General features: G+C 46.0%; 2 protein-coding genes across 4 annotated transcripts; one reads left to right on the plus strand and one right to left on the minus strand.

Annotated features, from left to right (window-relative positions):
- Positions 1-285: 285 nt before the first annotated feature.
- Positions 286-5,825, plus strand: septin4a (septin 4a). Of its 3 annotated transcripts, none has more exons than XM_076980441.1 (12): positions 287-595; positions 1,620-1,919; positions 2,116-2,212; positions 2,331-2,417; positions 2,507-2,630; positions 2,792-2,926; positions 3,085-3,202; positions 3,355-3,456; positions 3,915-4,011; positions 4,307-4,469; positions 4,978-5,071; positions 5,344-5,824. In XM_076980441.1, the coding sequence occupies exons 2-12, from the start codon at positions 1,671-1,673 to the stop codon at positions 5,401-5,403; spliced, it is 1,326 nt and encodes a 441-aa protein (XP_076836556.1). In that variant the 5' UTR covers positions 287-595; positions 1,620-1,670; the 3' UTR covers positions 5,404-5,824. The 3 variants fall into 3 exon arrangements, with proteins under 3 accessions (XP_076836558.1, XP_076836556.1, XP_076836557.1); XM_076980442.1 differs by having other exon boundaries at positions 287-464; XM_076980443.1 differs by lacking the exon at positions 2,792-2,926 and having other exon boundaries at positions 286-595; positions 5,344-5,825.
- Positions 5,826-5,885: 60 nt separating this feature from the next.
- On the minus strand, positions 5,886-20,488 carry mntb (MAX network transcriptional repressor b). Its single transcript, XM_076979815.1, has 6 exons — positions 20,192-20,488; positions 15,931-16,558; positions 15,631-15,672; positions 14,812-14,923; positions 8,949-9,141; positions 5,886-8,704 (listed from the first exon to the last, which is right to left on the minus strand). The coding sequence occupies exons 1-6, from the start codon at positions 20,262-20,264 to the stop codon at positions 8,031-8,033; spliced, it is 1,722 nt and encodes a 573-aa protein (XP_076835930.1). The 5' UTR covers positions 20,265-20,488; the 3' UTR covers positions 5,886-8,030.
- Between the last annotated feature and the right edge of the window lie 1,504 nt (positions 20,489-21,992).

The following is a 21,992-nucleotide window of genomic DNA, read 5'->3' on the forward strand; positions in this document are numbered from 1 at the left end:
GTCCTCTGTATTGCGCTTAGTGGAGAATCCTGTCTATGTGACTTCGTGCACCAAAATTAAAAATATAAAATAAACAGTTATTTTAGACGGACTTTTCTGCTTTTTTTTTTTACTTTTGTTAGACCACACACTCAAACTTGCTGATCCATTAGAACAAATTTAAGCTACACTAAGGGCTCTTTTTTATCTACTGTTCAAACTATTGACGCCTGAAATGTAAATAAGTTTGGTGGTGCGCTTATAACGATCTGGTTAAAATCAGTCAAGCGGAGAAAGTTTCCTAAAGCCGTATCAGATCTGACACAAGCGGACGCATCAATCCCGACGTGAAACTGCAAGAATAGTCTCACTGCAGGACGAGGGGCTGTGGGAAGAGGAAGGCAGCCAATTTAGACAATTTAAAGACATGGATCATCTGAGGTCCACTACCGGCCAGTTCGTCGACGCAGTGTTCAAACAACGTGGTGAGCAGTAATTTGAAGTAGATGGTAGAATTACGTGCACAAGTTACATTTATTGAACAGAGGTTACATTTGACTCACTGGGCCATATTCGGTTTTAACGAGCATTATGTGGTTTCAAACTGAAGTTCAAAGTAAGTATTCAAGGATATTAAACTCAGTTATCACAACATTTATATGGTTTACAGTGAGATAAAAGGCGGTTTACATTTTAACGGTCTTGATGAACCTCTTTTAACATGCGTGCCATTTTGGACAAGATCCTGAGGTATGGATACTATCAGTTTTGTGTTTCAGGAAATATATGTATGTATATATAAATGTTCATTTGCAATTTTGTTTTCTGAAACACAGAATGAAGCGTATTGTAAACAGTTTCCAAGGTTTTAGCGAATTAGTGTGAGGGATTAATCGGACTCTGCTGACTAATGAGAAGTGACAGGTTAAATACAAAATCACATTACTTCTGCTTACGTTACTAAGAGTAGTAACATGCTGCATTTCTGAAACCAGACGTCAAAAATATGTTAAAATGCGGATCAGATCTAAGATATGTGTCCATACTGGGTGTATCATCGGTTTTATTTTGCAGTCCTATTTTACATAACATTCAGTCACTTGGATATTTCTAGGCAGTTTTTCCTTACAATGATACACATGAAATCAGCGTGACATTCCACCAAGAACACGATTTAAACCCTAAAGACAAGACTGAAACACACAGGCCTACTGAAAGTGAAGGCCTTATAGGCTTGGTGTTACCAGGCAACATGGGACTGCAAAACAAGGACAACAGAGTGTATATCATAAAATCAGTACTTGGTTCATAGATGTGTGGGAATGCAGGTGACATAGTCAGTACTTTACTGGACTGAAATACATGCACATTGTCCAGTATAACCACTGACATCAAGGACACCAGGTTAATCACCCAGCCTCCATCATGACCTGAGAGGAACTAAAAATGATTAGCTATTTAAAAATGTTGTCTCTTTTGTGCAGCATTGAGAGAAAGTACATTGATGTTTAAAATGCACTGAAGTTTATGTAGACTATAAGTACACACTAGAGATAACCACTACTTTAATGCATCACCAGTGAATGACATTAATCCCAAGTACATAACATTGCACCCTTATGGTTTGCTTCTTAAATCAGTGGTCCAGTTTATCTACAGAAGATCGTGAAGATGCGGAGCTGTCTCACACCATGAGAGAACCTCCCCCCAGGGCAGGACACACCGTCCCTGGCCAGGAAACATCTTTGATGGACAGAGAGCTGGATGGCAGTACCTGCTCTCTCACTCCTGGGACGCCCACGTTCATACGCCCCGTACGAAGAAACCCACTGGACTCTGAGCTGGAGCTCCTGCACCCCATTAGTTCAAATGAGGGCACAATCAGTCCCTCCCAAATCAGGAGACGCAGGGACAGATTTGATGCTTGTCACTCCGTCGAGGTGATGTTCCAAAGTTCTTAAATATTCTTAAAATTTAGATATTACATTTTAAACGTAGGTATTGTTTCACTTATGAATAGAAAATCAACAGGATGCTTCATATGTGAAGGCCTGTAATGAACAAACGAACCAAAAAATCCCTCAGGCTGTGTAAAGGTGCAGTTGATTTCATAATGATCCCTTTGATTGCTTTCAGAACCAAGATAAGGACTATGTAGGGTTTGCCACACTTCCCAACCAAGTACACAAAAAACAAGTGAAAAAGGGTTTTGCCTTCACACTTATGGTTGCTGGTGAGCTTATTGCATCTCACAGTTGATATTGTGTCTCAAAAGGATTATGATCTAGAACTTAATGTACTAGAATGTAAGTGATCTTCCTCTAACTGACTTATCCTGATTTTGTGACCAGGGGAGTCTGGTTTAGGCAAGTCCACTCTGGTGAACAGCCTTTTCCTGACAGACATCTACAAGGACAGGAAAATGTTAAATGCAGAGGGTAAGGCCCCATTTACATAGTAAATCACATTTACTATAAAATTGATAGTTACTTTAGACAGATAATATTTATGTGGGCATTGCTTATAGAGAGAATTATGAAGACTGTGGACATCATCAGGCATACAGTAGGCATTGAGGAGAAAGGAGTCAAACTGCAGCTCAATATTGTGGACACACCAGGCTTTGGAGATGCGGTCAACAACACAGGAAGGTAATACGTCAAGGGGAACGTTAAATCAAGGTGAATCCTCCATAAGCAGATTTCTGGTAGTTTCAGGTAGTAATCTCTTCCCCTTCACATGATGAATGCTTGTTCAGAGCAAACAATAACATATATGGTTAATCATGTTTTCTTTTTATGGGCTTTGATAGCTGGAAGCCAGTAGTGGATTATATTGAGCAGCAGTTTGAGCAGTACTTCAGGGATGAGAGTGGCTTAAACCGCAGGAACATACAGGACCATCGGGTGCATTGCTGCCTCTACTTTATATCACCTTATGGCCATGGGTAAAAAAATTAAAGTTAACATTAACACATATATGTGTATATACACATATGTGTATAGAGAGGTGTGTGTGTGTGTGTGTGTGTGTGTGTGTGTGTGTGTGTGTGTGTGTGTGTGTATATATATATATATGAGGGAGAGAGACATCTCTTTTCTGTAGTCTCAGACCCATTGATGTGGAGTTCATGAGGGCACTACATGAAAAGGTCAATGTAGTGCCTGTGCTGGCTAAAGCCGACTGCCTGACACTGTTGGAGGTAACACGGAAAAAAATAAAGGTGTGTCAGTTAAGTGAAACACTTGCACAATAAATGTTGACACTATAAATTGTGAGTTGGATCTTCTAGATTGTAGGCAGATCCGATTTAATCAGCTGCTATCAGCGAAAGGGCAGAACAGAAGTGTCTGTTTTGTATTTGCCCCCTTCTAGATTCGAGAGGAGATTGAAAGGTTTGGCATTAAGACCTACCAGTTCCCCGAGTGTGACTCGGATGAGGACGAAGAATTCAGCCTCCAGGACCATCAGCTCAAAGTTAGTAGCATCACTGTCAGTTTCTTTGACTGAAGCTTTGCTTAAAGTTGAAACTGAACAAAGATTTTCAGATTTTCATTAAAATGCTGACAAATCAGGCCAAAAAGGCATTAGCTGTATAAAACGTATGAATATATCGCCTGATGCCTTAGATTCATGATAGTTACAATACCTTTGCCATTATATTTTGGCCTACCAGGTTTTTTTAAACTATCTATGCAGGGCAGAGATGTACATGAAAGCTACATCAAAGTACATTAAACTCAGTATTTGTACTGATTTACAACACGTAACGACAGGTATTTCAGAAAGCAAGCAAAGTAGCTATATCTGTGCAGTAGATGTTGGGAGGATCCTCTTGCAAACATTGTAAAATATTAAAAAAATAATAACTAAAATAATTATTATATCAATAATTTATGTTTTGGTTGATATATATTGTGGTATTTCCTCCAAAGGACAGTGTACCCTTTGCTGTGGTCGGCAGTAATGTTTTAGTGGAAAGCAAAGGCAGGAGATTTCGTGGACGCATGTATCCCTGGGGTGTAGTGGAAGGTACTTATCCTCTCTGTCTGTGTTCTCTGCCATTCTATTTTAATGGTAATGATATTACGTGACTCATAGTTCTTTGTCTGCCTGTAACACATAATGTCCCACAGAATATTCACCCAAGGTTTCCCTGAGTGAAACATTTCCCAGAATTCAAAGAATTGTATTATATCCTTACAATAAGAGATCGTCAACCTATGCCTTAAGCTTAGTGACACGTGAATCATGCGTTCACTTGATATTTAAATTACCCCTATACATCTCGTTGCATAATAGAGGTGTGACCCCGCTGTTCTTTCAGTGGAAAACCCCGCCCACTCAGACTTCCTGAAGCTGAGGAACATGTTGGTCCGCACCCACTTTCAGGACCTGAAGGACGTCACGCGGGACACGCATTATGAGAACTACCGTGCTCAGTGCATCCACAACATGACCCGCATGGTAGTGACAGAGAGGAAACGCAGGTCTGCGCCCTGGTGATGCCAGCAGGTCCCTCGGTCCACCCACCAACCCTGGACACGTACTGTAGCTTCCCACACCAGAACCAGCTCTAATTCTAGGACTGTGCTGCAGTTAACTAGTCTGTACTGGAAATCCAGCTACCAAGTGCTGGTGGATCTGTCGGTGGACGCATGTCTCGCTTTTGATCCTTATGGCCAGTAGATGAATAGAAACAAGGCTAGTTGTCCCTCAAGAAAGAGGGCGTATTCCACCATGGTGGTTGTGTGTTAATGTATTATATTGTCTTGAACTTGGGGATCAGTAAGGCAGGTCTCTAAGACGTTTGTTGAGCACTGTTGAGAACACTCATGCACAAGATGGCTAAATACATTCAGGCCCTTTATAATTACATTTGACATTTATAGTTGTTTTGTTATGGATGGCGTGTTGGTAGTATTTGCCAGGCTCAGGCTAAATGGGCACCTGGAGGTGTTTTTCTTTCATCTTTATCTGTCTCTCTGCTCCTGTCAGTCTGTGTAACCAGCTGAAGGAGAGTGTCTCAGATTTACCTCTGGTGCCTGTGGACGGTGAAACGGAGCGGCACATTTGGGAGAAAGATGCAGAGGTAATAAAAAAATATGCATTCTGGTCTTTTGGCTTAAGAGCTTATTGTGGGTTTGGTGCTAGGTGGTACATGGGTCTGCAGCGCTACTGATACTTCTATGAGCTCTGTGGCCTAAAGCAGAGGTGCACAACCTTGTTCATGGCCACCAGAGCTTGGTGATGTGCCTGTTCTAACAGCCATTGGACCTGGTAATTGAGTTGAATGTCTTGGCCAAAAAAAATTTTATTTAAGTTAAATATCCATGTGGTTCAAGATCTTCGTTTTCCCTGCAGCTCCGGCAAATGCAGGAACTACTGCAGCGATTCCAGGAGCAGCTGGGTCACGACCCCTGAAGCCCAGCCTTGACCCCTCAGGGGCCCACAGCGGAGCCAGGGCCCCCCCTCACAGCGTGCGTGCATTGGCCTGCAGGGCAGTGGACTTGCTTTACGGTAGTCGCATTACTTTTAGACTTAAGGTATTTACATGCGTATTTCTAAGATGCGTGAGCATGTTAGCTACTTAGCTAATTGTCTTAGAAAATATGGAAATGTTTGGGGAAAGGATTTATGAATGATTTTGCTGGACTGCGCTGGCAGTATTCTTTGACAGCCATGTTATTTTGCAGTTTGTGTTAATCTGTTTGTTAAAGTGTATATAAGTACATGTATAGGACAATGCACATGAATGCTATATGCTCACTAGTGTTCCTAATAGATTTGGTCTTTGATGTTATTTAGTAACGTATGGATCTGTGCCAGTGTGAACACAAATGAAAATAAATTTGGTTTGTTAAGAAAATAAAAATGCAGCACAAAAATTCTTGTAAATGTCATAAGATTTATTATGAATAGTCATTATGGTTTTTTAATTAATCTAGCATATTTCAACATTACTGTTATTTCTTTTTAAACATGGTGGACAATTAAGATTTTAATGCAGCCCAAAATGTACAGGCGATATATAACTTAAACTTTCTCCATAGGGAAAATGCAGATTTTTATATATTTATATATAATATCAATGTAGAACGAGGTCTAATGGTCCCCACCACATCATACAGTATTAAACATGGTCCCAAAATATTAAGGGGGTGGACGGGGGGGAAGGGGGTTGATGTTAAACAAAAACTGCAATCTACATGCAAAACCAGGCAACAGCATAATCTTCAAATACAGACGTATATGTGAATGCGTGCATATACATCACATTTAGAATACACATACACAGACTTATTAAAAAAGGAAACAAAAACACTACTAAATTTTACAAATGTCAGGCAAATTTTTTAAATGCTTTTTCTCCCCTTTAATTTGAATTCTTTGTTGCTTAACTTTTTTTGTTGCTTTTTACTGTGCACATCTCTGTATCTTTGTTTCATCAAATATAGGGAAATGGATTCACAGCAGAAGTGGACGTTAGGGCACGACGTCGTCCTGGGCATGTAAACCGGAAGCCTCGGACAGACCCGTTATTTGTCGGAGTGGTTGGAACTTAAGAGCAGGGCATCACAGTGTTCTGTCTGAAATCGATAGTACGTAGCAACGAGACACAGTACGTCACAGCATCGTACCACCTTTAGGAGAGCAGCGTTCCCCCGTGAAACAATCACTGCAAGAGTTAGTTAACTGTGGGAGTTAAACTAGGATATGACCATGAAGCAGCGGAAGGAAGTGTGTGGGTAAAACATGAGGCTAATACAGGTAGAGAGGAACTACTTTTAAGTGGGGAAAAATTAAAGGATTACCATATAGCCAAAGTCCAAACAGAAAATAATTTCCGCAAGTTATATAAATGAATGAACACACACCAAAGATTCCCGCCCCCACTGCCAAGAAATCATTTTGCAAAGAATACAGGGGCAAGCTCTCACACACTATACTGACATTCACACAAATGGTACAACTAGTTGAACTATATCAGATCGATTCCCTGTGCGAGTAAGTCATGTCCATTAGAAGACTTTTCTTGATACATAAAAAAAAATAATAATAATAATCCAGTGCTATATTGCATCTGTATTTTTGTGGAGCAAAATGAAAGAAATTAATAATTTAATTAAATCAACAGGATATAATAGGCAAGAAATTCTTATTCATAGCACTGGATTTTGTACATATAAATGCCAAATGTATAATTTGCTGAATATGTTCTGAACGTGTCCATGTTTTCCTGGTTGCCGAGTGTTTCATTCTGATAGACCACATCTAGTTGGTAATGATCACTGTCAGTAGATAACATTGATAAAAGGACATGACAGCGAGTCATGGATTCTTTAAAAAAATCATCTCTAACCATATTTAGGCAGCAGAGGGCGCCGTTGGACTTTGACCAGGGGCTAGGCACTTGTATGTTTATCATGTACACGTCTGCTCAGTTTGAGGTCTGGTTATTACTAAGATTTTCTGAGACAACAACATGACAAATACAACACACCAGAATTTCCACTGTGCTGTGAATCTGGTCTTTTTTTTATATTCATTTCACTTTGTTTTTACTTTTTTTTGTTATTTCTTCTTTTTTGGTGACTGGATGAAAAAAGTGCCTGAGTAGTTTCAGTACATTACTTAATCTGAAGAGCGGGTATAAGGACAGAGGGGCAGAAACAAATGCTTCATTTCATCAGCACTCCATTCATCTTGTTTAAAAAAATGGGTTCATGATTTTAGGCTTGCAAGTGCATTACACATTAGTCAGTCAGTCTGTGTGGCGAAAGACACACAAGTCCCCTTCTGTAGCTCCACACTTACGTCAGTCAGACTCCCGTGATTAGCTTTGGCAGGAGGCACTCTCACAATGATAAACCTCTTACATTTGGTCGTCACGCACAAAAACACGAAGGTTCTGTGCTGCGTTGACTGATCCACGGTTTTAGCTGGAGAACCATCGAGATGTTTCTCGTGGTGCTCGTGCACAGGAGACCCCACCATCTACAGCCTTGCCAAGCGTCCTCTCTCACAGTCCAACGTTCCATATTTCTCTCTCATGCTAGCTTAAGCGTGCTCACAGGAAAGGGTGGTACGGTCACCATAGTCACTGGGTTAAGCACAGTCTGCCCCACCAGTCCAGCGTGATGGTGGGCCACTACGGCTGTGGGTTTTCCCACCACTGCCCCCTGCTGGTTGGGCCCTGCCGTGCCATTGACCTGGCCGTGGGCTTGTGGGTGGTGGGCAAGTGTATGTGTAATGTGGCCCACCACAGCTGGCTGGGAGACGGCCACCGATTGCGGGTAGAGAGCAGCAGGCAGGTGGGCGACCGGGTGCACAGTGATGTGTCCGATAGGCTGGCCGCCACTAGAGGGCGCTATATGGGCCAGGTGCTTGGAGCCGGCCGGCAGCACATGGTTTACGGCCTGGATGACTGAGGCGTGCGACACGGAAGCGTGTGCGATGACCGTGGGCTGCGTAGGCGAGACGATGTGGGCCGGCGGGGGCGGTGCTGGGGCGATGGCCTGGGGGGTCACCACCGGCGCCTGTGGCTGGGGGGCGGAGGGTGGGGTGGAGGCCTTGTGCTGGATGGAGATGTGTGAGGGGAGGGCGGAGACCGGAGGGACGGGAGCGCGGGGCTCGGACGGGGCCGGCTGGGGCCTGCCGACCGACGGGTGAGTGGAGTGTGGGAGGTTGTCCTCCACGTCCTGGTCGAAGTTGTCTTCACCTTCTGTAGAAAGGAGAAAGAGCTTACTGGAAGAAGACATTTTATGAGAAGAATGAACCAGAACCACGACTAATACAGCACAGTGTTAACGTTTTGGTATTAACTCCAAGATAAGCACTTGCTTTATCTGAATTTGTGAGTGGGTGTAATTTTTTTTCCACAACCCACGATTAACGTGCAACTTTACCACAATAAGTCATTAAACCGATATATCGTCCCAGCCCTAGCCTGCCAGTACGACCGGTACCTGACGCCGTAGAGGTGGAGGCCTGGTCGTCCTCGGGCTGGGCCGTCTGCCGTAGGATGCGGTCCACCTCCAGGACGTCCATGCCCTGGCTCAGCTCGTTCTTCAGCTCGGCCAGCCTCTGCTGGGTGGCGATCTTCTCACGCGCCAGCCGCTCCATCTCGTGCTCGTACTCCTTCTCCTTTCGCTTCAGCGTCTGCGGGACGGAGACGGGACACGTTTTCATCGTCGCCACGAGTGCTCCAACACAGATGGGAAGCATCCTGCCAGCACATTTCAAACTATCTTTCTTGCACCAAGTTTGTCCACATCTACAGGAGTATATACAATAATTCTATGTTCTGCGAAGGCGTGGATATTTTTATACTTATAAGCTTGACAGTGATGTGTTCTGTTTTTATACCCCAACCATACCCCCAATAGTCTCACAGCTGTCTTTCCACTGTTCTTTGATGCAAAAAAATCCTCATAAAAGCTCCTCCTTTTCCCATCAGTTGTAGCACGGTAGGCAGGGCCTAGAGAGAATAATTCACGGCCTCCTCTCTCAGCCAATAGGCTTGTCCAAAAGAAACCCGTCTGACCACTTCTGCAACTTAGTTCCACATGACTCTCTCAGCCAGCAGACCTTCCAACCGCTCGCACTGGTGGGTGTGTCTTCTCTGAGCAGCTCATCATAACCTCTTGGTTAATCTTCTAGCGTAGCACTAAACGATCGACACTGTGTACTCTCAGTAAGCCGAGAGAGAGGAGGACCAAAAACACAGTCACAGTTAAAAGGTCTGCTGACCTACTTTGCTGTTGGTCAGCTGACAGTGGAACATTAAAACATGATAGTGTTACTATGGCACATGGGCTATTGATTTTTGCTGTCTACGAAAGGCTTTCTCCAGGAGGCAACAAAGACCCAAAACAAATGATAGCCACCCGTTTCACCCATGATCACATAAGGACAAAAAAACGTTCGCGAAAATGGAGCTGGAGTGATGACCACTGGTCATATTTAGAACAGCAGAAGGAACGGTAAGCGAACAAACCGACCATAAAACCCTTCAAGCATGTTTGGAAAAACAACAACAAAGTAAGAAACATGCTTTCAGGAAAACGCAGTCCTGAGAAAAGCTGGTTAACCTCACCCCCCCCCCCCCCCCCCCCCGATCTGCTAGAGCCGGGGGCACGTGATGGCCCAAACACACGTCCATCAGCCTGCCTCTTCCTCCGGCCTGCTGCTGCTGACACTAGTGACGACAGGAGCGCTCGGGCACCACATAACTCCTCCAGATCTAAAGGAAAAGGGGGACACAGTGGCTATGTCTGCGAGCGTGTCCTAGAATGGGCAGGAGGGACGACGGTGGACCAGACAGCGAGAGGCAGAGGTGTCAACCTGTGCTGAAAACAGTCCAGAGGGGAAATCCACGTCCATGCATGGTGTCCAGAGAGTACCGTTTGCATTCGTGTGCGATTATATAATACTGATCTTCTTAAGGGGAACCCAAATGTTGCCGGATACTGCTGTCGAGAGCTTAGTGTGCATGTGGCCTCGTGGTGCCTGATCCAGGATCAGTGAGACACAGCCGTCTAGCTGGTGGGTGTACCTCAAAGTCCCTTCACATAGCAACTAAACATGAGAGAAAAACACGAACATGCACAACCAATCACGCATTAAACTATTAAAAATGTGGAAGAGATACAATCAACTAAATTTGGTAGGAGACAGGACAAACACAAAGCCTAAATTATTTACCCAATGGAATCACAGCAGACATGATCATGTTATGCAATTATGCATATGCTATATGACAACAATATGCTTTTCAGTGCAGTAAATTTCATGACATCCAGAATTATATCAGTTTAAAATGATACAGAATAAAGTAAAGTGAATTTTGTACTATATGTTTTCATCAAAGCTGCAAACTGGCCCTAACAGGTGAGACGGATGTGGTAGACATCAAAGCACTGGACTTCAATAAGCAAGACTGGACTCCAGGACTGAGAACCAGGCTGATTCTCGGACAAATCACATCTTAGTAGTTTTAGCAGCTTTCTGGGTTTTTGCTTTTTGGAATAGTGACAAATGAAACGGTCTCAGATCTAGGGTGTCGGAATCCAGCAAATCCTGGTTTCTGTCCTGGAGCCCTATGGCCTTGCTGGTCTGGATCTTACACGCCTCAAAACCAGCATATATACACACAAGCCCAGTAATGCATGTAACAACAAGACACACAAGACGGTCACCTACAAAAACCACTTCCTGGTTTGACTCATCAAAACAATCATCCAGCTGGACTCTCCCCATTGGCTGATTTGGTTTAAAACCAGGTGGGAGTGACTAGTTCTACAGTAATTTTTTCATCATGTCACATGGCGTGTTTCTTGCCCCACTGACCAAAAATGGGCGTTCACTTTGGTCAGCAGTGTCACAGGGTTTCATGAGCAAGAGCTTGGGGAAGAGAGAATTCTTTAACGCTGCACGTTTGTGGCAAAGTCTCGCAATGCAGAGATACATCACTAAAAAGACTAGCAGCTCTTGGCTAGTTCACTCAGCTTCATGTTGAGCTGAAGCAAAAATGTAACCACTCTCACCATCTACTTTATTAGGACATTTTTTTTGAAGCACATTAATTAAACAGCACAGTATATCAATCATCTCAGTTCTCCTCAGCGGTCGGAGTCTGGCCATGGGCCAGGAGCTGACCTGACAGTAATCGGGGGTGGACTGTTGTTACCGTAGTACTGACAGTGACATGGTAGTGGGTGTTGCGCATAATGAACAGCAGGGCTGCTGGAGATTTCACACGTCACTGCTGGGTGGTTTGCCGCCCAAAAATATCCCATGGTGGTCTTGATGAGTTGGGGGATGGCGACAGAGATGAACAGGAAAGAGGATGGGTGACCAATTGTGCAAACTGTAACTGAACACCTGAACACACATAACGGTGGTACCTAAACCGGTAGGTCTAGTAATTGGGTGGCCAGTGAATTATGATGTGATGGATTCCATGTAACACATCCTGGTGTCACAGTCAAACATCAGCTCCTATATTATATTATTTATTCTGAATTCAAATGAATTTCTCCAAGGCTAGTCAGAGTATAATTTATCCCTGAGATCCTGGCTAGCTCCTGGCTGTGCTGCCATACAGTAATAGGTTTGGTCTGTTTAACACCGCCAACATAACAATCCGTGTATTATTTATGAAGAAGAATATGTAGAACATGCCATTTCAAGAATGACTCAACACCGTAACGTAACGGAGTGACGCTTTAGTCACAGACAGTTCTACCGGTCCCGGTATAGCATGCGAGACCGAGCGGTGTGGACGCAGAGACAGGGAGGGACAGCGGCGGTGTGGACGCAGAGACAGGGAGGGACAAACGAGGCGTGAACTCAGAGACGTGCCGTCGTCCAGGGCCCCACCGCTCCGCCCGCGCAAAACGCCCAACAGACGGTCCCCTCCGAGTCCCCGCGGGATATCACCACGGCAACAGCTGGAACCCACCACAGTCTCCCTGGCAACGAAACAGAAAGGGAGCAGCGTGGCGAGGGGGTGGGGGGGGCGGCGGTTTTGGTCAGGGGCGGAAACGAACGTGATCCGGACCAATAAGACTGCGAGACCACCGGCGTGTTCCGCTCCGACGCCTCTCACACACGTACTCCTCCCCCTCTCCTTCACTTTCTTATAACACGCCCCCGCCCCCGTGCTTTCTCCATAATTACAAATCACACTACACTCTCGCTTTCAGTTTAGCGATGAATGATTTGTCCTTGGTGACAACAAAATCAGAGCTCTGTGCCATTAACAGCGCTGTGAGTGGATGTAGCCGTGGTCTCGACGGTGCTGGAACAAACACCCGAGCAGTCCGCCTGTGAGGGGCTCTCACTTTACAAAGCATTATGGGTACAGTGAACACGGAGACAAAGCTCGAGCATAAGACGGCCAGTTATCAAACGGTAATGCCATCAATTATTTCTGGGCGAGTCAACTGACCCAGGGCGTGGGCAGGTGGCCCGACCGCAGCGAAGGGCGGCGTGGACGTATTACATCAGCGGCCGCTCGCTCTGCTCTCGTGAAAACACGGCGTGCAGAAGCGGAGGGACTCCCTGCTGCTCCCTGCCCACCAGTCATATCCTGCGCCGTCGCCTTAGCAACACCAATCTGCAGGGGAGGGGGCTGGGGGAAGTTTGGGGGGGGGTAGACAGGTTCAGGTCCACAAGTCACAGGGTGATTTCTTTGTGGTGTGGGAGCTCAAACGGTGAACCACGCTTGCTCTGCTCTTCCGGCTCCGTCCTGCCTGGGCTCCCTCTGCCTAACGAGCCTGCAGCTCTGAGCCAGCGAGCATGTGCGCCGTGTCTGGCTGCCAGCCAGAGGGAGGCGGCCAGGGGGGAGGGGGGGGGGGCAGGGGGAGGGGGGAGGGGCTTGTTTGAAGAAGCAGCTGACGTCGACAGGCTCGCGCTCGCCATGTGCTCATGTCTCACGTGGCCTGAGGAGCACGAGGGGGAGGGGGGGAGGGGCGGGAGGGGCGGGAGAGGCAGTAGAATCTCCAGCTTGGTGCCAGCAGAGGAGAATTCCATGTAATTGTGTTGGTGCGTGGCCTAAATTCTCCAGACCACGAACATGCAAACATGTTTTTTTGGCTCTTGTAAACATCAAAAGAGACGCATTTTAAAAATACTTAGAATTATGTCTGATTCTTTGTGATCTGTTGATTTAATAATAATAATAATAATAATTATAATTATTATTATTATTATAAGAATAACATTAATAATAACTACAATAATAATATAATGATAATAAATCTAATAAATTGGAATATTACCTCTTCAATTCACATCACACTAACCATGAGCTGAAGAAGTCTCATCCAAGAAGGTGCAGAGAATAATCACACTAATCGACCCAAAATAACTTCTCCTCCAGCTCAAACAAACACGGTTATTTATTACCCAAGCAGCATGCAGCACGCAGACATACTGGCATTAACATGAAGCCCAACACAAAGAGGCAGACAGGTGTGAGGAGGAAAAAGTGATGACGTGACATAACAGATAATGACTAGAGAAGGTCTCCCTGTGAGAGCGGCGGTGGACGGCATGTGGCCATGACACTGTGCTGCCTACCGCACCGCCGCTGTGCAGGAGTGTGTGGGAGTGTGTGAGAGAGAGGGAGGGAGAGAGAGGGAGGGAGGGAGAGAGAGAGGGAGGGAGGGAGGGAGGGAGACGAATCTGGCTTTAAAATCACAATCCTGTGGCTGGTTCCAAAACGAAAGGGAAAGAGCCTGTATGAGCAAAATCAGTCCTGGAGTTCATCTTGCAGCTTTGCACCTTCGATCAGTCCAATATCACTTCTCCCCCTTTGTCCTTTCTGTTTTGATCGAGTCTTCTAGCAGAGCTGGGGCACTTTTTTAACCAGCAATCTGACCCTCAATCACCTCCCTCACCTGCTGCTTTAAACATTAACCTTTACAACAGCAACCTCCTCAGTCCAATCCCCTCCACACCAACGATGATTCAAGATCAGAGTTTCACGAGCACTTGACCCGAAGGCATTACGTTACCAGAAACTCACGCAAATCTGTTACCATACACACATTTCAGGTCAACACAGAAACCAGAGCGAGGCTTAACAATAACGGCTCCAAAAACCTCCTGTTTGTCCCCACTGCTCTTCAACCTTTCTTTCCTTTTTTTCCTTTCAACTTTCTCTCTCTCTCTCTCTCTCTCTCTCTCTCTCTCTCTCTCTTTAAAACTGAATCGCAGCCAATTTCCAGGAAGTAGGTCTTTCCTTTAACTGGTCACATGACGGAGCGGTGAAACTGGGGGGGCAAACGTTCGCCGTCCTGCACCTCGGAGCACCGTCCTCACCTGGATGTAGCGCAGGGCACTTCTGAGTACACTCAGATTGGAGGTCTTCTTCTCGTCCACGTTTGGGACGTTCCTCTTCAGGGTCTCGAAGCACTCCTTCAGATGTGCTCGCCTGTGGAGGTCACACAGAGAGCGCGTCACGAGTTACAACTCCACTACAACTCCTACCACACCGGTGCAAGAAGCGACTTGTGCGACAGTATTTCTAGAATTTGCTCATTTATGAATACCCTCCGCCCACACCGCCATTACGTTAACTCCAAGAAAGGTTTACATGGAACAGTGTAGGTTATTTAATGAGTGTCTAGACAGAACACAGATCAAGTGCTTTGAACAGTGAAAGCTTTAAAGGATGTTCCATATAGTTATTAAATAATTCAAGACATGATATTTTTTTCTACTGGTAAGCTAGCCTGGTAAACAATGAATCTCTGGTTAAACAACTAGGGATCTATTAATATACATGTACACATATACACAATCACCTGTCCTGAAGGCACTAAGTGGAATAAGGTTTGTTTAGGTATATTATTATTCATTTAAACTTGTGACGGTTGCACATGAGTTAATGTTAATGTACCTTGTCGCCTTACAGCTTTTGAAATATGCTCCTAGCCCCATTCTAATAAAACTATCCTAATCAATTATAAATAACCTTTACATAATTTCATTGTGAAGTTCCTTCAAACCATTTGTAATATATGTTTAAAGGCCAGAGTGGTGTATAATTATATAGGAGCAATAGGGTTTTTTTTTTTACTCATGAGTATGAGTTGCAGAGTTACGTTAAGTAAATATGAAAAGGTTAAAAAACCTTACCTGTTCTTTTCTAGCTTATTGTGCACCTCTCTGGTTCCAGCTCTGTAAGTACAGGGTTGATGCATTTAGGTTCCAACTAGAGCTGCATGTAACTAGTCTGCACACTGTTTGCCCTCTTAATCTCTTAAAGACCCTTTCATGGAGCTTTAAAGTGCACACAACATCCATTAGTTCAGCTATTAACTTCATTCTTTAATGTGCATCCCACACATTTAGCAAAAAAAGTTGCGAAAACTATGAAAAAAAAAGCAATGAAACCTACATGACATATTCAGGCATGTTAAGAAGCAGTGTTCTCACCCGCCAGGTCGCCTCTTCCCCTCCATGCCACGGGCGTCCTCTAGGGCGGCGCCGTTGGGCCTGACCGGTGGTGGGCCCTGGCCCTGTGGTGAAGTCACGGTTGGCTGAGGCAGCAGGGCGTGTTTGGGTGTTGGGTGCTGTGCGGTGATGACAGGGGCCGGATAGGGCTGTAGCAGGGCCTGCGTTTGTTTGGGGCTGTTCCCGGACACAGGCAGGGGAGGGCCGGCCTCCGTCTTTATGTGGGTTAGCAGGGGGCGCTGTGGCTGGTGCGGCTGCTGGGGTGGGGGATGAGCCTCCTTCGCTGCGGGGCTGAGCAGGGGGGCGGTTGGGGGGGAGAGAGCCGTGGTCAAGGGGGTCACCACGGGCATGGGGGAGGCGTTGTGGAGGACCTGCCCTGCAGGGTTAGTGGGGATCATGGGAATCGGGATGACGGCGATGGGGACCGCCTGAGGGAGGGGAGGGGGCGGCGCCGGGGGGTGGGGCTGCTGACGGAGGGGCTCCGCCCGTGTCTCGTCGGCCCAGGTCACATGGTTGACGTGCACGGGCTGGATGTGCGGGACGGTGACCTCGGGTCGCTTCGGCTCGGAGCCGCGGGAGCGGAGGGCTTTCTCTCGCCTCTCCTCCTCGTCTGTAACGAGAGAAAAGGCAACAATCACAGTTATGGCACGTTTGACCAGAGCCCGGCGTTTCTGTTTGAACTCCCTTCTGTCACTTAAGCAGAGGAACACGGTTGTTCTACCATAAGTAGACATCAAAATATCAAACTTTTACATGCTACTATAGAGAGATGCATAAAGACTTTGCTTGAACTTGACTCAGGAAGGAATCCCAGCTACTGAGACAAAGCAGCACACTGCAAACTGAACCATGCCGCCTGATTTGGGACAATGATTTCTGAGATAAAATTACCTTTTGGGCTTTTGCCACAACACAAAATTCTGAAAAGTGACTCCGTTGCTGCCAGAAGACAGAACTGTACCCATCGTCATAAAACAGGTACAGCAGGACAAATCGGTTGGCACCCAGCCACAGCGAGGGCTTTCATGCTTAGCGAAGGAGGAGTCGGTCTGCGCGGCTGTCTCTTTAAGAGAGAAGCCCTGGTACGGGTCTGGCCTGCTCCCCAACACCGGAGCGCTAACGTCATTCGGCAGCCCGCAGGAGGAGCAGAGGGAATCTGAGGACAGGACAGGCCGCCTCGCCTGCAGTCCAGACAGACTCCCATTGGCTCCCATTGGCTGACGAACCGTGACTGACAGACAGGGCTGCACGGTAGTCTGGGTGCCTCAAGCCTCCAAGGTTGCTGCTTTTGTTCAGTGGGATGAAAAAAATATATTTTTAAGGCAGGAGGGGGTGAAGACTGCAGCTGTTGTCTTTCAGCTGATGTCATTAGCGCTAGGAGACCAGAGACGCCGTGGTCCCCGCACCCCCCCCCCCAAGTGCCGCAGGGAGCCCGTAACGCAGATACAACCGGCGTAGCCGGGCGGCGGTTGCCATGGACGCACGGAGACCAACAGACCCACACATGGGAATCCTTGCCCGTCGGTGAGGCCAGGAACCGAGCGACCGCAACGAGGCAGCGTGCTCACAAAACTCCTCCCCCTCCTGGGGATCCAGCCGCTCGTCAGGAACAAGCCACGAGGCGTGGCGAGGAGAGTTGTAACCAGGCAACGCAAACAGACTCGCGCACCTGTAACGGGGACTGGGCGTAACAGGGGTGACGCGAGCAGACTGTTCACAAATAAAATAAACAAACACGTCTCCTCATACGTCCACGTTTAGAGGCGGTCATGATCGTGAGTGGGACCGAGCTCACGCCTGTGCACACAGCCGTGGCACCGTGCCAAAGAGGGCACGGCGCGGAGCTACAAGGCGGATACCGAGCCTTGGGGAGGAGCTGCTAACAGACGAACGGCGCGGTGATCACAGAGCACCCGAGAGTGGAGGCCGGATCTCCCAGCCCTGCCACGCCGGTGCCTGCTCTCCTGACATAGATTGTACAGGCTGTTGTGAGTCAGGGAAAAATGTGCCAACAGGACACAGGCATTTGACTTCCCTCCCTCCCTCCCTCCCTCTACAGCACATGCAATCACTCACACATGCGGTCTGGAGAGCAAACAAAGCGAGGCACCCACGCGAGGTCACGCAGGCCCGGGTGCACGCACCCCAGGTGACGCCATGCCCCAGACTACTGGTACCGCCTCTCCATGGCATGTTCAAGAGCAACAGTGGGGCGGCACACAGTGCTGCATAGGGAACACGGGTGGAGATCCTGCCTGTTGTACTGTCTGTGTGCTTTTGATCGAGGGCTATTAAAATACAGAAGCATTGGATACGTGACCTAATAAATGTTCGGGCTGAGTCAGATTTTACTGTATTGTGAATTGGAATTCACCAAGTATTGTGCATAAGATGTCCCCTAACAAATTGCTGCACTGGAACAAAATATATTTGACACATCTAGGGTCAGAAACAAACAGCTAAATTCCATAAGGCTTTTTAGTGAAGAAACTGATCGGCAAAGGACCTGATCAGGGTGCAACCATTGAAATTAAGTGTGCTCCCACCTTAGGACAATTCCTTAAAAAACAGGTTACTTAGTAAAAATATTACAACTGCATTGGGAGTAGGATCTTGTCTACTTGATATATATATATATATATATATATATATATATATATATATATATATATATATATATATATATATATATATATATATATATTAATACCATTTGCATTTTAGCCATGTGCAAAAGGTTTATGTTTGATGATGTCACCACACAACACAGTCAGTAGGACAGGCCAGTACATAACCACCAGAGTCCTGCCGTCTCTGGAGCACACAGTCTTAACTTCATTAACTCCCAATCAAATGTTTTGCAAGGGAACAAAGTAGAAATGGTGCTCAAGTCTCACACAAAGTTGTATTTGGAGTGCCCTTTATTTAAACACTCGTACACTCTTCCTGCTAGAGGTACACAAGGGGCAGTTTTCTTTACACATTTTTTAGTAGAGTCGTTGTTTGGTTAGTTTTGAGGGGACACGGTCCTTTGCTACACCCTATTTTAGCGCGATGTTGATGTCTGTTTACGCCAGATAGTTGCTGTAAGGTCTGATATGAGTCTGAAATCGGAGGTACTTAAGGAGAGGGACAGTGATGAGATATTTCAATGTTATTTCCATTTGAAGGAAAAAGGAAATTTGTCCCAAACAGCCAAGAAAAGCCCTACTTTGACTCGCGCGGGGGGGGGGGGGGGGAGTGAATTATATAACTTCTTCATTGAAACGTGGAGGAGGGAGGGGGTGCTGCCCTACTTTCTCCCCCGTTGTGACCTGCGCTAGGCGGTGGGCCGTCGTGGTGGGGTGGGGGTGGGGCGGGGGTGTCTGGCACGCACGTGCTAGCAGGAGGCGGTCCTACAGCACGCGGTATTTGCTAGGGGCGTGGCCTCACTGACACGTCATCTCGAGAATGAAACAAAAAACCTACTCCCCAGATCGCGTCGATAAAAACTGTCGGACTTGAAATACCGTAAGCCAGCGTTAAAAAAATATAAGCCACGTCCTCGATGATCGGACGAAAACGCATAAACACGAACTGATCAAGTGCGAAAGAAAAAAGCTAGACGGCCTTGAAAGTCAAGAGAGATCAAGTCGGCAATGTCATTATGTAAAAAAGCCCCAGGTCCGTTGCCACCGCCCAACGCACGACGTTCACTTACTATTTAGATCATTACAATACAAACGTGATCAAATTTGGCCAACGATCAACAGGAATGTTTTCGATTCCACCAGAAGTGAGCGCTTAGATCAAAACAATTACAAATAACTTTCCAAATAACGATGTTAGAATAGCCCAGCTTATTATTATCGACCGAAAAAAGCCAAGAGTCCGCGCCATACAAGACAATCTGCCAGGGGAAGAATGTAACCACCCACCGTAGCGCCACTGGGCGCGCATAGTAGCGGACTAAATATAGACTGGATCTAACCCGGAAACCCAGTAAGCGAAATATACCCTAATCGCACTGCCTTCCAGCCGGCAGATCGCGGACCACAATGGAAATCACACTTCAAGACAAAGACTGGACGTCCACGGTGACACCATCCGCATGTCATTTAACATGCACTTCCTCAAGAAGGTGCACCGGTCTGTCGGCACCGGGATCACTCCGGCCAGAACAGATCCGCTTGTAATTCACGAGTACCTCGTTATTCTCCACAAAATCACCAATTTCCCCGGCAAACACCCCCTCCCGCCTTACCACGTGTAATCTGTTGTTGCTGGGCCTGCCACTCCAGGTACCGAGCCGCCTCCAACAGCGTATCGATACTCATGTCGCACACCGATACCAATGCGGTCTCTTTAAAAACGCGAGCGGGGCCCCTGTCGCCGGTGCACGACGTTGCTCGATCGGAGTATAACGCAAAGGGGTCCAAAGAGAGTCATAAAATATCCAAAAGCTCTTCTGAAAACCTTCAGATATTCATTAGTTGACTTGCAACAAGATGGCGATGCGAGTAAGAGAAAACACAACAAGTCGAAGGCATACCGTTCAGGATCCGCCCTCGCCGCCGCCACTCCTCCCCAATACTACCAGCTAGCGAAAAGTAGGGCGCACCGCCCGAAACACGGATCGGGAGTTAACTATGGATACAAACATAAACCGCAACGTTTTAATTCTCTTTTAAAAATGAAAAAATCACGATGCACGCGTGATATCCACTCCAAGCGTGTTTATCCCGATTAAACATGTATGGTAACGCGAGTTATACGTGCGATCTCCACCCGATCCAGTTTCCGTGTTTTCCAGACCGCCGTTCCCTGCAGTATATTTGCATATGATTAAAACATGTCGACGCGAGGGAGCCAATAGGCGTGGAGAACAACACGGCATGGTGTCTGTCCACATGGGCGCCCGCTAGGCCCGAGCGCGGCTCATTTGCATGTCGAGCGCGTGAGTCTGCCTGGCTGTCTTGAAACCTGACAATTATTCTCCCCAAGTTTTCTGGTAGCCACGCCCAGGTCTAGATCAGATTTTCAGGACTATCAAAAGTTACCGTATGTCAAAACGTCAAGAGCAATGTATTCGCCGCGTCAAAAATTATGTTTTAAACGGTCGATATTGTATTTTATGTTTTAAACAACTTGAGGTATAAATCTCTGACAAATGCGAATCTAGGACACGTTCCTTTTCCTGGTCACAATCGCGTATGCAATCAAATGGCAAACATTTTTTTCAGTTTCACAGTGCTCTCTCTCTCTTTCTTTCTTTTTCTCTCTCTCTCTTTAAATGCTATTGTTTTTGTGTGGTTGTAGATTGTAAAATTGTATTAGGTTATTAAAGTTTATTTGTATTTATGTATGTATCTCTCTGTCTCTCACAGACTCCCACAACACACCCACACATACATGGGGGTTAAGTGTGTTGTGTGTGTTTGTAGCCTATTGATATTTGATATAAGTTGATATTTCTGTATTTAGACTTTATATTATTCATTATGTGTGGTTGTAATTATGTCTACTGACTTATGTCATCTCTGTTTTCACCTAATTAGAGAGCAAAGTTTACAGAATATCTGCAGCTTGAACAATGTTGCTTAACAACTCCAGGAAGAGCGCAGTGTTGCCGATTCACACAAACCTGAATTGTTAACATTTTTTAATACTGACATACACCATAATATGACTCCCTAAGACAAAAGAATAACTGGTTTGATGTCATAAAAGACAGTGAATAGTTGTTAAATTTGAGTGTACGACAATGTTAATTCTGGTGGAGTAAAAAGAAATTAATTTGTACTTTGAGAGTTTAAGATGCTGTAGTAACACGTACAGATCATTCAGACCATCTGTATGAATGAGTGCTGGCATGGTAACAGGCTGTGATAGGTTTACAAAAAGGAAAACCCTGGACGACTAGGAAACAGTCAGAGAATCTTATCCAATCAGCAGTTGGCTTGGAAGTGCGTAAGCCCTGATGTCGTTCTAGAGCACACACACACATAACCCATACAGATAGGCATACACAGAGCAATGATACACATTTAACATTCTCACATAAG

The sequence above is a fragment of the Brachyhypopomus gauderio genome, chromosome 18 (assembly GCF_052324685.1).
Source record: "Brachyhypopomus gauderio isolate BG-103 chromosome 18, BGAUD_0.2, whole genome shotgun sequence".
NCBI classification, from domain to species: Eukaryota; Metazoa; Chordata; class Actinopteri; order Gymnotiformes; family Hypopomidae; genus Brachyhypopomus; species Brachyhypopomus gauderio.